The sequence below is a fragment of the Caloenas nicobarica genome, chromosome 1 (genome assembly GCF_036013445.1).
Source record: "Caloenas nicobarica isolate bCalNic1 chromosome 1, bCalNic1.hap1, whole genome shotgun sequence".
NCBI lineage: Eukaryota > Metazoa > Chordata > Aves > Columbiformes > Columbidae > Caloenas > Caloenas nicobarica.
In genome coordinates this window covers 132,301,000-132,326,452 of record NC_088245.1, presented here as the reverse complement: position 1 = coordinate 132,326,452, position 25,453 = coordinate 132,301,000, and the positions used below count along the sequence as shown (strand labels likewise).

The 25,453-nt window shown below is 37.0% G+C and overlaps 1 protein-coding gene across 3 annotated transcripts in view; it reads left to right on the top strand.

Moving 5' to 3' along the window:
- The window catches only part of CADM2 (cell adhesion molecule 2), a 670,830-nt gene that overhangs the window by 468,068 nt on the left and 177,309 nt on the right, over positions 1-25,453 (top strand). For all 3 annotated transcript variants that reach the window (XM_065635796.1, XM_065635804.1, XM_065635787.1), the window contains one exon: positions 12,544-12,693. In XM_065635796.1, the coding sequence (XP_065491868.1) occupies positions 12,544-12,693 (150 nt within the window). The remainder of the gene's footprint in view (positions 1-12,543; positions 12,694-25,453) is intronic.

The following is a 25,453-nucleotide window of genomic DNA, read 5'->3' as shown; positions in this document are numbered from 1 at the left end:
GAGATAATACACACAGCCTGTGGAGAGACACTGACCTGAGACAATGCTAAGCACTACCAAGTTGTAAGGAAACATAAGTAACGTGAGTTTAGCATGTAGAATCCAGCAACGGTTGCAAATGTCTGGTGCATAGTTTCACTATGCAGTGACAGCTGTTAACAATTAATAGCTTACACAAATTCATAATTCACAGAAACAGTGAAACATACAGGATAAAAGAGAAAGCCTGTGGATCTGACTTAGGAAGTCTATGGAAAGGATTCATTTACTCATTTGGTACATTAGCTGTTGGTTGTCCTGTGCTCCATATTGAAGCTCTGTATATGAATATTTGTAATTCTCAGTTTGGGAAGAACAACTTATACAAAATGATGTGGCAACCCAGTTTTCCTGCCTTCCTATTAAAAAAAAAATAGAGTAATGAAATAGCACCCAAAAGAAACAAATGAAAAAACAACCCCAAAGCCTGCATTATCCTGGATGGTCTGAATCTTCACACTAATCCTAAAGAGTCCAAGTACCAGTGCAGCATTTTTCACAACACTTGCTCCAGACTGATACCTCAGTCTAGGTCTGAGTGATTTTATCTTCTGAACATCTCTGAATATGATTGTAGTTTTCTTATTTCTTAGCTGTTTGTCTTTCAACTGTTCTTGTTCCAAGTGGAGAGACAGACATCTGCTTGTCTTGGTTATCAATCTTTCAAATGGCATCCCAGAAAGATAAAGTGGTTTTGTGACCTTTTTATAATTAACTTTCTGGACATTCTTGAGATTATGTGCCTGTCGTCTTTCTAGGAATACCTCTCTCAAGAAGGATTAGATCCTCCCATATATAATTGTTCAGAACTGTGGTTGATAATTTCATATTCTTCCCTAGCCCACTTATTTAACTGTGACACTGCTTTCTGGATGGAGTGTGCTTGAAAGAGGATTATCAACGTATGGCCATGAACTCTGAGCATTGCTTCAGGATACCTTTCATAGTATTTACTTTCTAGACACTAGAAAGCTTTTGTTAAAAGTGTTAAAATGTATAGCTACAGACCCAAATTGAACTCATTTTAAGTAATTTTTTTTTAAATAAAAAAAATTTACATTAATTATGTGCACTTAAAAGACTAGGTATGATTTGCTTTAAGTTCAGATAAACATGTAAGCTTTTGGATGCTTATCATTATTTTGTGGATATTTTGAGTGTACAGAACTAGAATGAAAATTTCTCACACAAAATATTCCTCAGGCCTTGAGACCATTTCCCCAAAGCAGAACTGTGCTGTACCAGGCTGAACATCAAAACACTTGTGGATTTTTTAATTTTTTTTATTTTTTTTTATTGATTGGTTTGGGTTTTTTCTTCTTATTCAAGTGCAGTGGGCTCAAAGAGTGTAAATGGCTGGGTCATTCCATCAGACTACCAAACATCTGTGGCTTGCAATGAGTTATCACATGGAGACGGGATGGAAAATGTATGAAAATTGTTTGCTTTAGATCATATTTCATTGCAGTCAGTTTTATAACTGTTATAAGTACTTGCTGATGGATCATTTATATTAATGCATTGTGTGTTATACTGACAGTAAATTTTAAATTGAATTTTCTCATTGCTAAATATCTGTGTGATAGTTTGATACAAAGAACTCATAATGTAAGTCAGATAGGATCTGTAGCTGCATGCCTTACTTTTAGGTCTTCCCATGATGTTTAGGCTCAGATAGTTTTCCTATTGTCCTGTTTCACATCACAATGATGTTAGTGTCAAAAAAATTTTGGCACAAATACTACAGCTGGCTTACTGATGAGATACTGGGTGTGGACAGCCCTGGTTCTGTTACAGTCATCTTAGAAAAATCAGCAACGTTACGTTCATGTCTTCCTTTTGTAGCCATTTCTGTAAATTATTTAGATTCATGTGCATGTAACTAGAGTTGGATCTTTTATTGGAAATGATGATTATTCCTTTTACCTGACTCTTATTCCACGGAGAACTTCCACAGTGAAAGAGAGGAGTATCCAAACCAGAGTATTTTATACTTTTAACTGATTGTTTCTTCTGGGTAAGCAATTAATCAGAAGACAGAAAGTAATGTTCAGGCAGACTGCTGCCTCTAGATTGTATGTTGCAGTGTGGTGGTTTAATTTTTGAGGCCTCCAAATCACAGTATTACAATAACAATCTGGAAAACTGTATTAACCACTGCTGATGCTGAACTAAAACACAAAACTGTGACATAGCAAATAGGACACGGGGATGATTTGAGACACACAGCATGGCTTCACCAAGGGCAAGTCCTGCCTGACCAACCTGGTGGGCTTCTAAGATGTAGTAACTACATGAGTGGACAAGGGAAGAGCTACGAATGTCGTCTATCTGGACTTCTATAAGGCCTTTGACACAGTCCCCCACAACATCCTTCTTCCTAAATTGGAGAGATATGGATTTGTTGTGTGGATAAGGAATTGGCTGGATGGTTGCATCCAGAGGGTAGTGGTCACAGCTTAATGTCCAGATGGAGGTTGGTGACAAATGGTGTCCCTCAGGGAATGCTATTGAGACCAGTACTGTTTAATATCTTCATCAGTGGCATAGACGGTGGGATTGAGTGCACCCTCAGCAAATTTGCAGAGTGGTGCAGTTGACATGCCCAAGGGACAGGATGCCACCAAGAGGAACCTGGGCAAACTCAAGAAGTGGCCCATGCAAACCTCATGAGGTTCAACAAGCCAAGAGCAAGGTCCTGCAACTGGGTCAGGGCAACCCCCAGTATCAATACAGGCTGTGGGATGAAGGGATTGAGAGCAGCCCCGAGGAGAAGGACTTGGGGATGCTAGTGGATAAAAAGCTGGACATGAACCAGCAATGTGTGCTTGCATCCCAGAAGTCCAATTGTATCTTGGGCTACATTAAAAGAAGCATGGCCAGCAGGTGGAGGGAGGTGATTCTGCCCCTCTACTTTGCTCTGGTGAGACCCCACCTGGAGTTCTGCATCCAGCTCTGGGACCCTCATTACAGGAAAGACATGGACCTGTTGCAGAGACTCCAGAGGAGACCACAAAAATGATCAGAGGGCTGGAACACCTCTCCTATCTGGACAGGTTGAGAGAGTTGGGGTTGTTCAGCCTGGAGAAGAGAAGGCTCCAGGGAGACCTTATTGTGGTCTTTCAGTAGTTAAAGAGAGCCTATAAGAAAAATAGGGACAGACTCTTTAGCAGGGCCTGTTGCAATAGGACAAGGGGTAATGACTTTGAACTGAAAGAGGGGAGATTTAGACTAGATATAAGGAAGACTTTTTTTTTACAATGCAGGCAGTAAAACACTGGAGCAAGTTGCCCAGAGAGGCAGTAGATGCCTCCTCCCTGGAAACACTTAAGGCCAGGCTGGACAGGGCTCTGAGCAACCTGATGTAGTTGAAGTTGTCCCTGCTCATGGCAGAGAGGTTGGACTAGGTGACCTTTGAAGGTCCCTTCCAACCCAAACTGTTCTATGATTCTGTGAGATACAAGCAGTACAGGCCGATTGGCTACTGTTTTGCCTGTATGATGGGTTTTTTTTGGGAGAAGGCCTACACTGGGAGAGATAGGACCTTTCCTCTATTCTCTGTAAAAGTCACTTTTTTGAGATGGGCTAATATTGCTTAAGTGTCATATCTATTTCTGTTGGAAATATATTTTATAAGTTAAATTTCTTATATATATTTATTTTTTTGCTTACTGTAGAAACATCAACATTAGCTTATGATCTTTCCTTGTTTATGTTGGCATGCTTTACGTTTCCAAACACGAATTTCACTGTGTCTTTAAACCCCCTAAATATTCTTCAGTTTCTGGAAAACTCAGAGCCCTATCTTCAGTTCTGTCACTAAGTCACCTTTGTCCTGAACGTGCTTCTAAACAGTAGCAAACATTCAAGCAAAGACAAAGGCCTGAGCTATACTACCTGCTTGTGCACCTCCCCAGAACCCTGTGTGGTGTGGTTTACAGTCAGTCCTAAAAAGTCTGGTAACTCATGTGTTTACAGCTCTTTAATTTTCTTTTGAGATGACATGTCCAGAACTCCATTTCATGTGTTGCTTAGATGAGAAGATTGAACAGAGAAGTAGTAATTATAACAGAGAGTACTTTCAGTAGCATGAATGGCCAAGTACATAACTGCTGTGAAGTTGGTAGTTGTCTCACACTTTTTCTTGTTTATCGTTACCGAATAATTGTACTTCATTATGCAATTTTCTCAAATTTATATCTACAATCTCTTTCACTGAAATATAGTCTGAATCAATTATATCTTTAATTTGCAGCTGTTGTAGAAACATACATCTGAAACACAGGGAGTGAAGGAACAAGTACCTCTTCCTTCTCTATTGTTGCTGTTTAACATTAATTCTATAGTCTGAAATCAGAGGCCCTGCTGTCATGCTCTTGTCCTTCAGGTTATTTTAGTAATTGCTTAAACATTTAAAAAAGCCCAATGACCTTGAATGCACAGTTTGATGGTAATAAATGAATGTATTCTTCCTATAGATGAAAGCTGCTGTTTGAAGCAGTAAGTTGCTTGCCTCCTCACCCAAATATTTACTCTGGATTTTTTTTTCTTTTAGGGTCTGGTCCTTTTGAAGTCAATATTAAAAAAAAATCTGACTGATTTGAAAAATAATTTGCTTAAGACTTATTTTCTTTATTTCATCTCAAAGGGTTTTGCATTTTTAATGGGCTCTGGTTTTGGCTGACATCATTCAAAAAAGGTGTCAAATAAAAGGCCAAAGACTGAAAAGGCTAAATCTCTGCTACAAGCTTCCTGTGTGAGAATGAACAGAACTGTAGACTCTACTCTTTCCCTTTTGTATACTGATAAACTTCGTTTACCTCAGAGGGATGCTGGACAGCCAGGCTTGCAGGAGAAGATAGAGCCGATCTGCCAAAAGATTGTTGAGTACTGTCACCTCTTTTCCAGTCCCTCCTCTCTTTCCACACCCATTTCTTTTTATGGCTTTCTGATGTACAGTGACATGAGTAGGCAAAGCTTGCTGCACTGGTACCGTGAAACTCACTTAAAATGTAACTGTTTCCTATGAAAACAGATCTCTCCAGAAAGGAAGGAGAGTATTATGTTTCCTCGGTGCTTACAGCCACCAAGCCACATGTATGATTAGCCTGGTAAACTGATTACAATAGATAACCTAAGCATCAAATGGAAGTGTTGAACTCATGCAAGAACTTTCATTTTAATTGAAAAAAAATAAAAAAACAAAAAAAACCAAAAAAAAACCCCAAAACCAACAAAGAAACAAAAACATAAACAAATCAACACGAGATGAACTCACAAGATGAATGTTTCCAAACTGGACCAAATAATGATAATTATTCTGCATAGTCTTGTCACATACTGAGATAAAAATCAGTTTTAAAATCTGTAAAAGCAATTGAGCCATGATTTCTGGGTGAAAAAAACCCAAACAAACAAAAAAGCCTTTCTTGACTGAAAACAGCTTGTGGCTAATGAGATATGAGCCTGTCGGTTCTACTGGAAAACAGTATTGGTCCTCTACAAAGCACTGCAAAAACAGCTTGGGATAGAATATACTTAACTATAGCTCCATCTAGTCAAAATAGTTGAAATAATTTTGCTAATAAAGCTTCCTAAAATGAGCAGAGGGACCGTGATAGAGCATGGTCACAGTGATATCTAGATGCTGCCTAGTTTTCGCAATGGCTTCATTGCTTATTGTAATTAATCTTTGTGTAACCTTGTAGTGTTTTCCAATTAAGCTTTTTGCCTCATCTTCAGATGCAATGCAATTGTAATGTAGGACATTGGTGCTTTTTATTTTTCATTGTTTATTAGTATAGTCCAGACAGACAGGAAAATTGTTTGACTTGCCTCAAAGTTTGATTATAGAATAGAACATAATTGTATATGCTGTAGTGGATAGATATGTGACTGATTGACCTGACCTGCCAGTGAAGGGTAGAAGTGTCATTGCCAACCATTTCTTGTGAAGAAAGCAAGCAAGCTGCATGGGTAGCCCTGTCTGTAGAATGGTGATCATCTGCACCACATTCATTTTCTCAAGCATACTTGTCAATCACCTCAGTTAATAGTAAAGTAGGAAGTAAATTGCACAGAACTTGCCTAAAAAGCTCTGTTCAGAACAGCACATATTATTTACATATTCTGCAATTTCTAGATGTTTATAAAAATAAAATGTCTCTTTTAATACTTACTAAGTAGCATTTGAGGGGAGGGGATTTCTCTTTGATCCAAATTAAAACTCCTATGAAAGATACAACTTTCACTCCCCTCCTCTGTTTCATCTTACCTTCTTACTCCCTGTCCCCCCTTAGCTTATACTCCCACTGGGTGCATATTTTCAAGAGAGCCCTGGCCTTTGCAACCCCTGTGTCCCATCACCGTCATGTAATCCCATATGATAGTTTTTCTCCAGGTGAAACTCTAAAGCAAGTATCAGTATCTGCCCTTGGTACAAGTACCAAATTTGGGCGTCTTTTCCTTACCTGCAACCTGAAATAAGGAATTACTAGTGCTATTGTATAATGTACTGCTAAGGTTTCTGGAGTGGCGTGTGGTGTCCTGGCTGCCCGTGTTCAAGGAAGAGAAGGGCTGCTGAGTTGTTCCAGGAATTGAGGGGCCATCCTGTGAGAGGCAAATAAAGCATCTTGATTTGTTCAGCTAGCACAACGCGGACTAAAAGATGATGTATCTGGGAAACGCTTAATGCACTGTTAAGCAGTGTGGTAAGTGCTTAGAGGTTTTCCACTGGATGTTGAAATTTAACATATAATTAATTATTATTAAGTCATATGCTATGGTTTTTATTCTTTTCTGCTCAAGCATACCGACCATGTAGGAGCTTTACTGGAATAAAGAACAATTTAGTTCGGTATTGTTTGCTATTGCTATGAGTGCAGTTTTGTTACTGCCATCATCATTTTTGGGTTTCAACAAAATAAGTACGATGCCAGAATTTTTGTATTTGTGACAATGGGAAGTCCAATTCAGAAATTAAAGAGAATAAGTTAGACCTGGATTAATTCCTAAAATCTGGAAGGTGTCTTAAAATTCTTGGGAATCCGCTGTCTTTTTGATTATACTTCTTTATGGTGTCTAAAATTGGCACATCCAACATAAAAAAAAATCCACAAATAGACATTTGTAAATTTTTAAAATTAACTTGGTTAGAAGAGAGCTATGCTTAGATAGGGAGAATAGAAAGGATCTTAAATCATTTGGAGTACAGAAGTGTTCTTTAGTAATATACATATGCACAAACCAGGAGATAGATGTGGTTTGAACAATATATGCAATGAAGTAATAAAATTTTTCATACATAAACTCAAATAAAAGCATTTATTTTATCACTGTTTCAAGCCTCTGTTCCCCACAAGTACATTTCGCTGTCCTGTACCCACAGCAGTATGGGCTGAAATCAGATGAGAAAAAGTGGAAACACATATATAAAAAATGAAAAAAGATATATTTTTTTTTCTTTTTAATCCAAATGTTTTTACGAGTTGAATAAACATTTTTATTAATTTTGTGTAGATTGATTAGCAAAGCATATATTAAATGGATTGCCTGAGGTCATGTGGGAAGTCAATGGTAGATTTAGGAATGTTTTTCAAATATTTGCAAAATCTCAGACTTTGAAATCTGATATTTCACTTAATTTCATGGGATTATATCTGACTGCCATCACCACCATTGAAGGAAATATGGACATTAGTTTGTAGCTAAATTTTCTGCCTTCACAGAAAGTTTTATCATGCCCTGGTTTAACACAAAGCTTCATTACGAATTAATTTATTTTCAATGTTTTTAAAAATGCATTTATAAAGGAATATGTGATGAATTTTGTATTTTCATGACTTCTTAAATTACACTTATATCTGGGAAAAGGTAACCCTAATCTTTAAAATCTTTTTGACTGCTCCAAGGCCTTTGATTGAATTAGCATGATGTCTTGAGTAATAACCAAAACTTATTCAAAACCAACCATACAAGCTTCAAGTGGATCAGGACTGTTTGAAAAAATAGGCTGAAAGTATAACAATAAATAATAACTCACCTTTGAACAGCCATTTTTCTGTGCATTTCTCTGCATAGGGAAAAGCAGTTGGTGCTGCACTGTTTAGATGGTTTTCAAAGTTGTTTTTTAGAAACACCCTGGGAAACACAATTGTTACCAGCAGCGTTTGCACATGCCACAAAGACCGTGGATATATGAAATGATGAAGAGCTCAGGTCACTGGACTCAGGGAAAGATATATTTCAGTACAGTGAAACATAGGGACGTACGTCTAAGGGCTACAGCAAGAGAACTGGAATGGGGGGTTGTCTTTGGAGCGGTGTCTGAGAAAAAACACTGTCATCATGGTGGACTGTCAGTCAAACTTGAGTCCTTGTCTGACCTTGTGGCCAAGGGGACTCATTTAGATCTGCAATCAACCATATGAAGTGCTGGTAGAAAAGTGGCCTCACTGTTGTATTTTCTCCTTCTGTGACTGCTACAGTGGAGTTCCCAGGTCTGGGCTTCACACTTCAGAAAAAAGATGACAAATTGAAGAGGGCACAGAGAAGAGCCACAGACTAATTAAAGGATTAGAAAAATATGATATCTACAGAAAGCTGTAGGAGCTCAATTTATTTAGATTATCAAAGAGAAGGTTAATGGGTGATATGATCGCAGCCTCTAAGTGTCTATAAAAAAAAGAGAAAATTGATAATAGAGGGCTCTTCAGAGCAGGGAAAAAGGTATGACAAGAGCCAGTGGATGCTAGGTGCTGCAGTGAGACAAATTCAGACTAGAAGTAAAATCCTGTCTTTTAAACAACGATGACCATTGCTCTCTGAAATAAGTTACTGAAGGTGCCACTAGCTTTTCCATTACTAGAATTCTAAAGTCTAGGCAGAATGCTTTTGTTAGATGACATGGTCTTATTCAATCTCTGCTCACAGAGTTAAGCAAGAAATTAAGAAATGGGAGTTTAATAATTATATTAAGAACCATTCATAATAGAGAACCACAGTGGTAGCATCCAGTTCTTCCCTTCTTATTCAAGGATCATCACTAAGCATTTTTGATTTAGTAGCACTGCTCATATGGATCAGAACCAACTGGGAGCATGAATGGGTTTTTTTGCAGTGGAAATAAATTTTCCCAGGCATAAGGGTTTTTTCCAAAGCAAGTCCCTTGGGGAACGATGTTGTGATTCCACTTGGTGGCCTCCAGCCATGGGTCACTGTGCTGCAGCGGGAGCTTGCTGCCCTGTCAGCTCAAGGGTGGTACCTAGAAGTGACTGAGAACACCTTGTCTGCACCGCTGGTGGCCTGGGCTCTTCATCCCACTGAGTACTTGCATGGGCTGGCAGCTTCTCTGGCATGCTTCCTGGGCACATGCTACCGATCTATTTAAAAGGAAAAAAAATCTGATCTATAGTGGCATAAAACCACTTATTTGACACTTACAGTGCTGTGTTAAATGGCATGATGCTGATGCTTTCTATAACGTTCATCTGTCTGGTATAGGCTTCTACAGCCTTCTCTAGTCCTTTCAGCCCCGAAGCTCCTACTTCAATAACCTAAGTTAGATGCTGATACAAACAATGAAGTAAATCTCATAAATGTTTCTTTGTCTTGGTTTTCTCATCACTTACTAATAATTTTGGTCTTCATTAACAGATGTGCAGTGTCCATTCTTTTGGTCTTGCTTTGTCTATTTTTCTCTGTTCCACACAGGCTCTCTTCTTTCCACTTGGGCTGGTTTCCAGATTAAATGGCTCCTTTTCTCCATACCTCTTTCTCCACTCCAGGCTTCCTGTGAAGCCCTGTGCATCTTCTCCAGATCCACACAGCTTCTCTATTGATAAGGGATAGGATGAATATTTTGATTTCTCATTTATATGCTAGATTAATTCTTGCTTCCAAAACATCAGGATGCAGTAGAGTGGCCAGAGAAAAGAAAGTTTTTCTGACCTCTTTCAGATCATGGCATCTACAGTTTCCATTTAAATGGCTGATCGGAAAAGTTTACCTACTAACCACTCTTCTGGTCAAACAAGTCTGAGACTTGTCAATCATTAGCAAATGATAGGCTGCATATACAATGACACCTTCATGATAAGAACTTTAGTATCAAAAAGAGAATGTAGGATAATTCTGGGGAGATCTCCCAAGTTGCATTAATAGGGTCCTAAAACATTACAGCAGTTCTATATTAAACTATCTCCCACTCCTAGTCTTTAATGTAAATGACAGCTTTCACTGTGCTAATCTCTGATGCTAGGTTCTGTCTAATGCTTCTTGTATGTGAAATATATTTTAGCCCACATAGCCTCTTATGCACAACTCATGCTTTAGAAGGTTATTTCTTTGGTAAGATGCCTGTAATTTAGTGGAAGTAATAACAGGCTGTGTGCATTTTTGCTGGATTTTTAAAATTCTAATTTAAGCAATAAGCAATTTATGCAATATCTTGAGGTTCCTTGACACATTGGAATTGAAAGAGGAGAAATGGAAGGAAATGACAAATCTTTCTGTTTTCCTTTTTTTTTTCTCCGTCCTTGTTTATGATTTTTCACTCATCAAGTATTTCTCAACATGTGGTTTTCAAGAAGCAGGGTTTGATTAATGAAGTGTCAGATACAGAGGATGTCATGAGAATTCTGGCATTTATTGTTTGCAGCATTTAAATTAGCCATGGTGTTTTCAATATTCCTTATTTATTTACTATATCTGTTATCCTGTTGATAGTAAATAACCTCTTACAGTAAATATCAGTACATAGTCATTTTGATCTTTAGACATCTACAGAAAGTTGATATTTATACAAAAATTATGCCAGTCATTCAGATTTGCATTTTGATGGAAATCCTTTATTTATTTATTTATTTTAAAGCAAGACAGTCGAGAGTGTTAGGCTACCTAAACACTAAGGCTTTCAGTGACATAGATGCTTATGTACCAGGCCTAAGGCCATCAAAATTATTTTACATGGAGAAATGGACAGTTATCAAAATCTGGCTAGAATTAGATTTTTGGCAATATCAGCAGGTCAAATAGAAGTTCAGCTGCTAGTCTTTTATTTAGTAATTGCTTACTCTGGTGATCTGAAAACCTGTATACTAGATAATAGACTTCTATATTATCATGCCTTCCATATAGAAGGTATGCCTCCATTTAACTTAGCTGGGAACAACTCTGATGAGAGCCACTAAAATAGGATGTTTCTGTGAAGGTGTTATGCCAGTTGTGCCATTCAGTATTGGTATGATTACTGGATATTCTATATATAATTTCCTTGATGTACTTCTGACATGTCTATGAGCTTGTACACTCCTGTAGGACTGTAGAGAGATTTTCCAGTTCTGGCACATCCCACTTGCATGTCATAGCATTATGCTTCTTATGGTAGCAGTTCTACCTGCCCTTGAGTCCTTTTTGTATTAATAGAACCTATGTAAAAGGAAAGGAAGAAAGAAGCATATGCTTGATTTAGACTATTTGATTGTCTTTCTTTTGCACTGTATTCTTGAATAAATTGATATATCTCCCAGATAATGATGTATCTTGCTTATTATTGAAGAACTTTTCTTTTCCCACCCATGTTAAAAATGACTTCCATGTTTTTACTGTGCTTCCCTGTAGTGATACTTCTTTGTCAGAATGTGTTGTGCTGTTTGACAAGGAGTGTGCTATTCTCACAATACATAAACACTTTAGTCTAACTATGCCATTGAAAATGCGTGTGATTCAAGAACCTGGGTGATACTGCTCCTGTATTGTGTAGAGGTATTTGGAAGTCTTCCCAGTGACTTTTCAGCAAGCACTTAATGTGATTCATAATGCTCTGGGATAGAATCACAAATGTGAAAGAGACCTACTACATCATCAATTCCACTTTCATATGAGACCAGGTTATATTCCCTCAACAGAGGATGCGTCAAGTATTAGATTCACACTACATTTGCTCTCCAACAACTTTCCAAACCTGGCAGGAAAACATTGTCCTGAGAATTCTTTAAAAAGCATAAAAAGAAACAGGGAGACAAGGCGGCCACGTCCCTCTATTTTAAAAGTCCTACGTGGATTTTTATGTTACACTTTCGGTGATGTTTTCAACAGCCATTTAATTATATTATCTGTACTGAGACATCTCTATACGTATGTAGCACGTGAGCCCTATGCAGAGGCATATCCAGGATGTATGGGTATGTCTGAGGAGATTAAATTGCAAAGTATTTCTTTGGAACTAATTAGTATGACTTACAGGGTGGGGGAGGGGGAAGGGAAAGAGGGAGAAAATGCCCGCTTCTTAATTAATCTATGTGTTTCTTGGATACAGAGAATATATTGCGAATATATATTTCTTTCAATTTATTGTATTACCTTTCTTTGGTCAGAATAGCTCACACTGAATTCAGGCTCTGTCGTCTGTGGGAAGCTGCTGCAATAAATTCAGTTCTACAACTTAAATTCTCTCTTTTTTTCTCTTACTCTCTTCCCTTCTCCATCCCTCCCCTCCCTCCTCAGGCAGCCAAGGGCAGTTTCCACTTACACAGAACGTCACGGTTGTTGAAGGGGGAACAGCAAATTTGACCTGCAGGGTCGATCAAAATGATAACACCTCCCTCCAGTGGTCAAATCCAGCTCAACAAACACTGTACTTCGATGACAAGAAAGGTAAATCGTTTCCTGAACTCATGGTTCTGCATAATTTTTTTCTAAAAAATAAATGTTTATAAACATTTCCCTTTAATATTTTCATGTGAAAATATTTGCTAGGAATATATGTTTTCAGCTATGATTACTATATAACCTTTTTTGAAGGGGATTCACTGAAGTATTTAAAATGTTGCATATAAAATTGTATGTTGTTATTAAAGGAAAGTAATAATATTTGAAATTCTTATGGGAAGATAATTTGGAAAACATTATTGCAAAATATCTTGGAAAAGCATTTATGAGTGGTGAGAGGATGAGAGAGGAACAATCAGTCCATAAACCTTGTGACTGGCTTTTGTTACTATGTGTGTATACATATAAACATATATATATGTATATAATTCCACTATTTGCTTCAGGTGTTCTGCAGTTTTGTTGTTAGTGCAATACACAGTTGCTGTGGTAGGTGTTCTTAACAGCTAATAAAAATGATTGGTTTTAGTGTCCTGATTTTTCCAATTATATCATGCACAGATTTTTTCATTTTAGTTAAAAAATACAAGAAAATACAAGAAAATGTCCACCCCTTACAAAAAGAAGGGCTTTATCACTGCAGTAGGATAGATTTCTAATAAATTTATCTTGATCTGAAATGAAAAAGCATTACATTTTACGTAATAGAATGTTAACATAAAGATTATATTAATTCTTTTAAAGAAATTAAAGCTAAATTTATGAGAAATAAAATCAACACTTGTCTTCAAAAATGCAAAAGTTTTGGTGTTGATTTCAGTGATACAGAGGTCCAACAGTATTTTATACTTAATTTTACTGCTGAATTTATTCTGAAAGGTGCTACATACTCTAGAACGTATTTTAACAAATGCAGTTATTCCTCTGCTTAAAATTAAAGAAGTGCTGTCAAAATGCTTTGCTGAATGATTACGAGACTTTAAAACACCTTTTAGGACTGAAAGTGCTTTGTGGATCTATGCACTTCAATAAAAGTAGAGTCTAAAAGCTGTCATTTTATACCTGCAGAAGCTGCAATCAAAATATAGCTTTTTTTGCTATTAATATAATAGCTGAATAGAATCTCTTTATGGTGTTGAAGTGGTTCCTTCTCTTTTATCTAATTTACTGTAGCGTGTAATCATTCGATTTGTGATTTCTTTGAAATCATAAGTACCTTTTCAATGTAGGACGGAAGATGAGAGGTTTATAAGGTGCAAACTTTTGAGCTGTAGGTCTGGTCCTGTAACTATTACTCATATGGACCCCTTTATTTTAGTTGTAATTGATAGTGGTTTGGGATGGGTAAATAATGTCTGCAAAACTAAAAGCAGAGAAAGCTTGTCTGTTGATAGAGCACATCAGTATTCACAAAATCTGTATCTTATATAAAATAAATGACATTTTAAAGGATGCTGAGAAGGACGTGGGAGGACTGCAAATAGATTAATTTGAACTTTGTAGCCATTTTGGTGTGAATTGAATTTCCTGTGTACTTTAGCTAAATCTGTACTTTTCCAACGAATAATTGAAGTTTGTATTACTTTTTAATATAATGAATTGAAGCAACAGAATTTAAATGGCATGCAGCATAGTAAGTACTTAGAAGCAATTTATATTCCCCACAGGAAATATGAGGAGCTGAAGTGTGTAAGTTTAAAGGACCACACTCTTTATTGAACTTTTAGCTTGTCCCAAGACTTTGAGGGATGCTTGATGATTCATATTACGGAGGGATTGCTATGCATCTATTAGATGGGAAAATGTCTTAATGTTGTTAAGAAAAACTTTAGGTCCTTCACTCTTTCTTACATTGGCAAAGATTTACATTCTGTGTGACATTTCCAGACTTGAGTATACTGAGGGGAGCAAGCAGTGCATAGAAGACCTACATGGAAAATATTCTGCTGTTTCTGAAAATGAAGTTACAGCTTTCATTGGCAGTTTTTCTTTGCATGTATATGTATGTGTTCTTATAAGTAAGAAAGAGATTTTCTTTGCATGCTTTCGATGCTTGCATTATTGAGCAAAAATGGAGAAAGGTATTTATTGCTCTGATATCCTGGCGGTTTTCTCAGTTAATGATGGCAAACACAGTTGTAAAGGCTTCCTCTTTTCTTTTTTTTTTCGGATTTGGTTTTTTTGTGTGTGTGTGGTTTTTTTGTTCGGTTTGGGGTGGTTTGTTGGTTTGTTTGTTTTTGTTTTTGTTTTTGTTTTTTTTCCTTTCCGTTTGCACTTCTTTCAGCCAGGCATACAATTTGGCTATAACAAGCAGCTTTCTACTAGATCCAGTCATTACATTTAATTTATTGAGAGCAGTGCCTCAGCCAGAGTCTTTTCAAACCTCTCTCTTAACGTTAACCAAAACCAACCTTCAGATCTTACTCATCCCTTCAACACAATGAAAATGGGTTTTTAATAGCTCAAACCCTGAAAATTCATGAAAACTGTAAATGTTTGATCTTGTGGATTTGGTCTCACTGACGACCTGTCTCCTTCAGCATGCTGTCTCCCTGTTGTCCCTTCTGGTACTTCTTTTTTTTTCTGGTCCTCTACCTTGTAGGTTCAAGGGCATTGTGTATCAATTTGATTTTTAACTCTGCCTGTTTCATTTGAAGCATACAATCTTTACCTGACAGTAAAAAAAAAAGATAGTCTAGTTGCATAAATGTATAAATGGTCTCAAATTTTAATAGGTTTAACAACCTCACCAAGACACTCCTCAGTTTCCTACCCCCCAGACAGAATTTTAAAGATTGCATCTTCCTGGGAAATATGAATTCATAGCTTACCCTGAGCAAGCTCAGGCTCTTTGGAAACAAACGCAAATTGCATGCTGCACATGAAATGAGTTTTTTCCTACACAATTTTCAATTAAAATGAATAATTACCATAGAAACCTCTGTATCACTTTATGCACACAAGTTCCTATAATTATATAGCTGCCTTTGGAAGAAGCACAACATGCAACAATGTAGAACTGGCAGATATGATTTTAAATTAATGTAGGTTATTTTATTTTATCTTCACTAGTGGTACTTCTTAAGGATTTTGAATGGGCAATTAATACAGACAGACATAAATATGAATGCAGGTGTATAACAAAAAGGGTGTATCATGGAAAGAGAGATGGTTGATAATGAGAAGAGTGAAAAGAACCTTCATTCAACTTGCTATAGCAGCCATCTTCTCATACTACCTTTTGGTAGGGAATATAGATACACATGGAGCAGGATATTGAGTTATAAAGGAGATGTGTGCAACTGAATGATGACTGTTGATGTGTGCAACTGAATGATGGCTGTTGATGTCAAAGGTCTTTAATCTCATTAATACAAAAATGTGCAATCAGACTATGAAAAGGAACAGAAATGGTACCTGGTGTATAGGTACCTAACAGTTTTGCTCAATCAGGCAAGTGCAAGTGTAAAACACCTGCTCTTCACCTTAACAGGGAAGTTTGCAGGTCTGTTGACAGTAAAACAAGTGCTGTGTTGACATTGATCATGACATTTGCCAAAGACACACCAGATTTTGAGAAGACATGCCTGATGCTAATCATAGACAGGTACATGTCCCTTGTGCTTTCATCAAGTAGAAATATTTTCATGTCTTCCTAAAAAATTAGAAAGCATATTCCAACCTCAGCAGCAGATGACCTTTGATTTTTCACATGTAAGAGTACTCAGGATTTGTCTAACTATCATCTTGAAATCTTTCAAAGATACTGGTGTACTAGGCAAGGGCTACAAGAGAGCACGGTACTTGCAAAGCTCTTGAGAGCTTCCCTGATAGGCACGATGCATCAGGTGAGCTTGTGGAAACATGTTTGGGTATAACACCTGCCCAGTTTCTGCATTTTCTCCCTCTCAGGGGTGGCACTATTACATTAGAACTTGTGGGTAAGTTTAGAGACAGGTTGCATCTCTAACAAAAATGTTGTGCCTTTTGGTATACCGAACTGTACTACCAACTCAATGAAAACAACTCCAAGCCTTTTTCTTTCTCAATACAAAGATATTTAGAGGGAGACTCTGAAATTCACAGTACACAAGAAATAGGATTTTAATTACAGTGTCACATATGCCAGTTTAGGAGGAGTCATTAGTGCAGAGAACTTTAATTCTTACTGTAAGGCTCTCAAAACTAAATAGTGATAGAATTGACATACAAAAGTTTGGGCCTTTCAGGCATGAAAATCCTGTGTCTTGGATGATATAGACATACAACTCCTTCCTAGTTAGCTCTATTTACCCTTTTATTTGTTTTGTTGAAGCCAGACTCTGGATATTGAATTTAAGTATAAACCCAGCTTACACCTTTCTGTGGTGATTCAGCCTCAGATTCTAATCTACGTGAACAAGCAGAGGTAATTGTGAGTTACAAAAGTCATTTGAGAATGTTTCTGACTGGGGGGAAATGATGAACTTCCTTCCTGTAGGACATTTAATGATTCCAGTAAGCAATTGAAATTAAGAGATAGGTATACATGTAGACAAACAAGCCTCAGACAGAAGGAATATGCTTGTACAAAATGAAAGTCAGAGAAGCAAATAGTGTTTCTTTTTGCAATAGAAAGTAGGAAATACATTATTTGGATTAGTTATGCAGACAGGGAGGCAGACAGGATGTATTGTTGGTAGGACTGAGAGCATTAGCATTTAAGTAATGTGAAATCGAGTAGCAATGACGAATGGACTTAGTCTCCACCTTCACACACTCTGTTTCATGTTACATAATTGAGAGGAAATGGTATCAGACAATAGATGATGACCAAGCTTAACTTCATCCTAGGGTACACATATAAATTAGAGATTCACCGTTATTTACAGTTTAATAAACTCTTTCAATGTGATAATACCTTGTCATAAACCTATGGCATAACATGGAAAGAAATGGCAAAAATTCAAGAAAACTATACAGACAAGTATTGAAGCATGGCTTTACAGCTGGAAAAGTTGGGGTATACAAGCGATAGTTTTATTTTTTTCCCTGAGCTGAATAGCAATTGCTTGTAAATGCCTTATAACATTTGAGAGGTTTTAAGCATTTAAAGAAAAAATGTAGGAGGTAGAAATCTGGTTTTCACAGAGAGCTCTCCACGAAGATCTTTTAGAATAGCTCTTCCAAGAACTGCATTTAACCTTAATCTTTTATGCCAGTCAGATCTGTTGATTTCACAACTATGCTACGTGACTATCAGTAGCTGTCTGGCCAGGTCTTATCTTTCCTTGAGGCCCATGGTATGACATAATAGGGATAGATAACCTGAGTTAAGTCTTTCAGCTGCGATTTTGTTTCTTACTTATAGGTTCTTATAGTCAGTCACTCCCATGCAGTGGAGTGGAGGAAAAAAATGGAAGGGCAAAACCAAAAAAACCTCATGGATCAAGGCTAAGACAGTTCAATAAGTGAAGGAAAAACAACAATAACAAAAACTCAACCAACAAACAAACCAAAACAACAACAACAACCAACCAAACAAACAAAAACAAGTGATGCAAAGGAAATCACTCTCCCCCTCCCACCAGCAGACTAATGCCCAGCCAGTCCCTGAGCAATCCCTACTTTGGGAGAACAACCCCCAGGTGTTATGGCTGAGCACAGTTTCATACGGTATGGAATACCCCTTTGGTCAGTTGGAGTCAGTTGTCCCGAATGTCTCCCCTTGCCAGCCCCCGGCCTATTTGCTAGGGGTGCAAGTCAGAAACAGAGAAGGCCTTGGCAATGTGCAAAGCACCACTCAGCAATAGCCAATGCATTGGCATGTTATCCACACTGTTTTGGTCATGAATCCAAAACACAGCACCATACGGGCTGCTATGAAGAAAATTAATTCCATCCCAACCAGACCCAGTGCATCCTACTTCTGAGCCATGGGTAGGAAACGAGCTGAAGTGATTTTGGATAGTAGTTCCTTAGTGCTTGGACGATAAAAAGAAGGTGTCTTAGAGCTTTTGAGATCAAGAAATGTCTCACTTGATCCTTAAAAAAGAAGGTTTGAAAAACAGGTTGCCACTTTTGAAAGCCAGAATGCTTGTGTTCATGCATCTTAAAAGAGATAACGTGATAAAAGAGAGCAGGAGTCTGTTAAAATATCTTGACAGTTATTGCCTGTATGAATACGAAAATTACATTTAAAAAATGCATTACAATGCATTAGAATATTATTTCATTGCAATAAATTAGTAGAACTACTCCCACTTACAGCGTTTATTTTTCATTTCTTAGCAGTATTAAGGGAGTAAATGAGCATATTGTAGATATGGTTAGAAAGTGTAGGAGTTTGCATTATATTGTGCTGAAGTGTGGGTATGTGCAGAAATTAAGTTTGCCAGCACTCCAGCTAAATGGAGAATGAAGCTGATACATTGGAATATGATGAAGTGGAACAGTAGTTGTGATGACACTGCTAAGATTACTCTGTTATGAAGTTTCATGCTACTCAGGCTGATGGCTATTTTTGTTTTAAATGGCAAAGAATCTTCTAAGGAGTGAGAAATATTTGAGGGGTGATTGGAAGGAGGTTAAAAAGAAAAGTGGAAAAAGAAATTTCATATACCTGACCTCTCTGTGCTCGTTGTTTCTGTGGATGAGCAAAACTTCCTGGAGTTTCAGAAGAAAATGGACCTATTACATTTAATTCTGAACCCGTTGTTTTCTTTGAGAGAACTCTTAGAGCAAATGATAGCAAGGAACAATTCGAGTGCAGAGAAGGGCAATTGGAAGAATATGCTCACGATGATAGGCAGTAGATCCAGCAGCTGTAGAGCTCAACATTGTACATCACAAGGAACATAAAGGTAGGCAGAAAAAGGCATTTTGTTTTTAATCAGGAACACAGTGAACTTCGTTGCTTAGGGAAAGTGAAGGTTGTCTTTTTGAACAAACTGAGTTACAGGCAAGAGAACTGATTGTTATATCGCATATCACAAGATACTCAGTACAGTAGAGTCATAGGGATAAGAGAATTACCAGACAGACCAGAACCTGAATGCTTTGCCATACAAGTGGTTGTTAGATCCAAGAAAATGTAAGTTTGCAAAAAATAGCTGATATTTGCAGGGCTAGTGAAAATTATGCTTCAAAAGGAAAACAACAGCAGTGGAAAAAGCTGAAGTGCAAATATTTAGAAATGACATACCAGATTATAAAGAAATAGACCATGCTTTAGACTAAAAGCATATTTTTTCATAATTAAAAGGGAAAAACAATCCCGGAATATTCAGATATTCCTAGGACAGAAAGATGTGATATACTGCACACAAAAATAAGAAAAAATCCACAAGTGTAGTCATGGCTGTGCATCTGGATGACAAAACTCTGACATGAAACCATGACAATATCTGCGTGGCACAGTGCAGTGTCATGAAGAGACATCTGAGATGGCACTTAAGCTAGCTAAGATGTTGCTGGCATGTCTGTCCACCTTCCACACAGTTTCTTCAAGCAAATTAGGTCATCTGAAAAGAAGAACTTTTTTTAGTGTGGCTTATAAACATGCATGTAGCTTAACACATTTAAAATCTAAGTTTCTACAACACACTGACTAATGATACTGAAAACAATCAGTCAACAGCTGACTTGGAAACAGAAACTGAAATGGAATGCAATATAATCACAGCAGCCCTAGACTAACAGCAGGTGGTACAGTCACTGCCATTCCAGCTGCTTTTAGAAGGGTTAATGTAGAGTTTAACTATCAGTCAGCAAATGATGAAGGAATAAAAACACAGCAGATCAAGGAGAAATGTAGTCCAGAAGAGTGATTCAACAACATATTTTTAGGGAATTATGAAACTGGATGGAAAACAACTCCAAAGGATATGACTAAAGGACAGTGACTATTCTGTAAGAAAATGGGAAATGCATAGAAAAAGCCTCTTCTATGAGCATGATACAGAATTCCTAGTCTGGATCAACTAGACCTGAGCAAATCAATTCCAAGCCTGGCCCAGAAGCTGGTTTGATAACAGTTGTACCTGTGGACTTCAGCCCTCTACCTTCTGAAATAAGAGCTACTCTGAGAAGATGGAGTCTTGCCAGGTTGTGTGGGCACTTCCACATTGCTCAGTCAAATACGGCACAGAAGTCCCAAAGCTACCTGTGATCCAAGATGGGAAGTCCCCACAATGTTGCGTTAGCAGGGCTGAAGAGTTTTTTGGCCAGGCGAGATAAATTCTCTCTGAGTTAGCGCTAACTGGCATCCAGTGAGTGTGAATGTCTCTGCAGCATGCTTCCCTTTGCTTCTATTTTCACGCTTAGCAAGGGTGAAGATAGCTTGGGTCTTTTTTTCACTGGTAGCACGGATTTGCTTTTCTTTAATCTAAAAATGGAGAAGATGCTACTAAAGACTCACTTTCAGCTGCACTGTATACCACAGAAAGACTTAATAGCAAAAGACTGTACTTCTTAATGTTTAAAGACTGTAGTAATGCAGAATACCGTTTTTCTTTTGAATGGTCATCCTAAAAATATAAGCCCCAGTTGACTGACACTATGTGATGTAAAGGAATGAAATGGGAAATCCTAATTTTGTTTAGGATCAAGAGCTACTTGCAAAAAATACATATATATTATACTACTGAAAAAAAATGTAAAAGATGCATACTAAATCTACCTGGTTTTTTTAATACCTCCTGTACAATAGTCAGACCTTATCATGTGTACATAAATCCCATTACATCACAAAAACTACTATACCATATTTAAATTTCCATTGGCAGTGGGAAACAAATTAAGGAGAAATTTTACCAGATCTAACATCAGATGTTATGAAGCCAATCCAAAACCTAGATGATTAATTTATAGCAGAATTTTAGTATATTTGTAGACTTAAATAAAGTCAGTAAATATACACTTTCCTGTGCCTGGACCTAAACATATTATTATTATTATTTTCTATTTTTGAGGTGGAAGTGAAGGATCTACCATTATTAGAAGTGGTCATCACTCCCTTTCTGGTAAAAAAATTGTTTAAGCAGCTTCCTTTCATGATTGTTTCAGCACAGAAAGTGTAACAAATCATCATGTCCTGGATCTTTAAGGTTCTGTGTGCAGAAAAGTAATTGCTGATGAGCAGCTGATATGGGGTGAAAATCCTCAATAACTCAGTGAGAGACTGTGTGATGTTCTGCTGTGAGCCAAAGAAAATAACTTTAAATTGAACAGAAACAAGGACTGAATCAACCTGAATGAGATTACTTTCACAGGTATGTACTCTGGGTAAAAGGAGCTTGAGGAAATAAAAAAAACCAAAGGGCAATTGTGTAAATGGAGAAAGGAAAAAGCAAACAACCAAGCAAACAAAACCACAAATGAGTAGTGCACAGAGAGTTCAAGGCATGTTAACAGCTGTTTAAAAAAAATTAAAAAATTTAAAAACCACACCTGTAACAGCTAATCTACGGTAACTGATAATTGTTGTGACATATACATTGATTTTCTAATATTAATAAGTTTTCAGAATGCTGCTTAAAGAATACGAAATAATTACATGACTGGGAAGAAGAATAAAGCTTCTGAAATTTAAAGTAAAACTAAAATGTAAGTAAAGTGTATAGACTCTAATAGAAATATTTTTGAAAAGAAAAAGGCACATGTGAATTTCCATCATGGAGTCTGAAAAGCAAACAAGCTATTTTTTTTCTTTTTTTTTCAGTCTGGCAGCTGTAGTAAGACTGGGGCTGCGTCCCAAATGCCTTCCAGTTCAGTGAGATATGTACAAACTGTTGGACCAAACATCGTCTTTTCCTTGCTTGAACCTCAGCTTTTGAAGCAAAGACCCATTGATCAGTCAGATCAAACATTTAAAATGCAGCCTTTCACAAACAGTTATTATTTAATTTCTTTTTGTAGCTTTACTGTCTGGTAGCAGCCTGAGAATAATACCATGCAACTACACTGACAACTCAATGTATGCTAAATGAGAGCAAAATCAACTTAAATAGAATTTCTTGTTATCTAAAATAATGTTTAGAGGAAAAAAATAATACCATCTTACTAGGTCAATCTTCCCATCCAGAGTATCTGGTCATGGTTCAGTTTCCACCGGTGAACAAAAGCTTGGTTTATAAAATGTACATCACAGTGTACAATCTTAGCATGTTTGTAATTATTTTACTTCATACAGGGCACAATTTCCGTTCTGACATTCTTCAGATCTTTTAGTCAATTTTGCAGCCTAAATATGAAGTGTGTTTCATCTGTATTTTTCCCATCTTGAATGAAATTATCATGTGTCTTAGTGCAAATCCCATCATTTCCCTTTTAATACCATGGTTATGCTGTTTACTAACACGGGAAAAAAAAAGAAAAAGCACTTGTCTGAATTGAACTGTGTTGAATGAATATGCCAAACTTGATTGGACTTGCATGAATCTATATGTAATATGGGCAAGTATTATGTAGAACTAATGCTTAGAATACTTGTAAATAATGCAAATAAGTGCAGACAAGACTTAAAATCTGTCTTATTCAAATGAAGAAAAAATTCCAATGACTTGCAAGGCAATTCATACCATGTGAATGTGGAGATAGGATAGTAAAATCATTTTTACCTTAATTACAGATAGAACAAGTTGTATTAGCCACTCAAACACTAAAAAATGAACAATTGCACTGTTTGTACTGAAATCAAACAGGTTGTTTTTTGCTCGCTGTTTGAGCAATTGCATGTCTCACAAACTTAAAAATTGGTATTATATTAAAATATATATGAATAATTCAATCTCTTAATTGTCTGAGGTTGCTAAGGAGAATCACAGAACAGTCACATTCCATTTCTTTTAACAGCATGATAGAAAGTTTTTGTACACAATTAATGCAATGTTAATCTGAAAATGAAGGATAGGGTCTGAGCTGTAAAGAGTTGCCTCTGTTGAGTTGAACCATGGGGAATTTCTTCAAGATTTACAGTTGTATTGGCTCATTGCTTAATCAGAGGGCAGAAAGATGTTCTCAGTATGTATTCCTTTCTTTAGTGAAAGAGGTGATTAACCCATGCCAAACGCTATCTTTAAAGACTTCTTTCTCCTGTTACCTAGCAAAATTTTATTTCATCCCTATTTTGGTACTCTACAGTTGCACTGTATGTTATGGTAATGTACTTGATAAAAGACATTTTTGATCATTTTTAATTTTTTAAGAATAAATGTTTACCATGGTCACATCTTGCGGGGAAAACAGAAGAAGCATGAAGACAGTGTAAGGACTGAAGGCTGAGCTCTTGGCAAGTCTAGTAGCAACACTTTAAACGTTCCTGACTCCAGTTGTCTATCCTGCCCCACTGGCAGATGTTAGTTAAAGGCATTGTGAGAGCAACAGCAGAAGGGAATTTGCTCTTTGCCTGTATAGGAAAATTTGCAGCTGGTTTCCTTGTGATTCTGTTCCTTTATTCTGACTCTGTTATGGGAGTGGTAATTGCTAGTGCTGGGAACAGAGTTCAAGGCTGTTTCTTAAACCACCACTGCTAATTCCATCAAAGCTCTTATGCCAAACTCTTAGACTGCTACAGAATAACTCTCCTCTGCAATCCTCTGGTCTGCCTAGGGAACTCTCCTGACAGTTCTGATCCACTGGAAAAGTAGAAATGTCAACTTAAAAAGTCAGACTTGTATCTGCATTAGTCAGAGCTTTCTTAGCAACTGACTCACACATATGGAATTTTCTCCCTGTGCAGATAAGCCAGGATTGTGAATAGGTATTTTTTCAGATCTGTTGAAGGTTTCAGTTTCCCCTTACTAACATTAAAAAATAAAAAAGTGCCTATAATTTTCTTTCTTGCAATGCATGGTGCTTTGATGCTGCCTGGTCAACTTTTTTGCATTTCGTATCACTGTCTTCCTGCAGATTAACTTCTGTTATCGTGAGGCTGGGCGTGAGCCATGGAAGAGAGGGCTTATTCCTTCTTTCTTTGTCACAGGGTCCAATTTCATACCGAAATTCTTCTTGCACTCAACTGGAAGGATCATCTTAGAGCAGAGCCAAGTAGAAGCCTTGAAATTGTGCAGCCTACTGTTCCTCTGAGTCAAGAGGCTGAGCACAGTCTGTGGTGTTCTCCTTGGCATAACTATGTCAGCCTCTATTCACTAGTTCTTAGTAAAGCATTTGGGAAACTTCATGGGTTTCAGCTCTTTGTATTTGCCAAGGATCCTCCCTTTGTGTTTTGCAAGTATATTTGTTGTTCACCAGTTGTAGTACAAATCATGTTACGGAAAAAATATCAAGGCTTTATGTGAATGATACATGCCTAATCTTTCACCCTGGGGAGGAAAAATATCAGAATTGATATCTGTAAAAGGCCGTGAAAAGGAAACATCTTTAACAGTGAAGAACAAAAAGTGTTTGGAAAAATGTACCAGACTATCATACCCTCACCTTCTGTAACAGGCAGCCTTAGTCAGCAAGACATCTTGCCTTTGTTTGTCTTTCAAGCATAGCTGTGTATTCATGATCTGCAAGCTTCTTTACTGAAGCTGTTGAGCATTAATAAGGAAATCTCCATTTTTTTATTAAAGGTATCCTACTTCAGGACTTAACTGGACTGAGATCTGAACTTACTATTTTGAAGGAAATATTACCATTTGATATTCTTCTTTTCAAAATGCAACATCAAGTATCAAACTTGAATTTTTAATATTTTTTAAGTTGCCTGACATAAACAAAAAACCTTTTAAAAAAAATTCCTTTTAAATAAAACATTTATTTTTGTTCAGCTTTCTATATATGAAACTTCTTCCAAAGTGAAAATAATCTACATCCATCA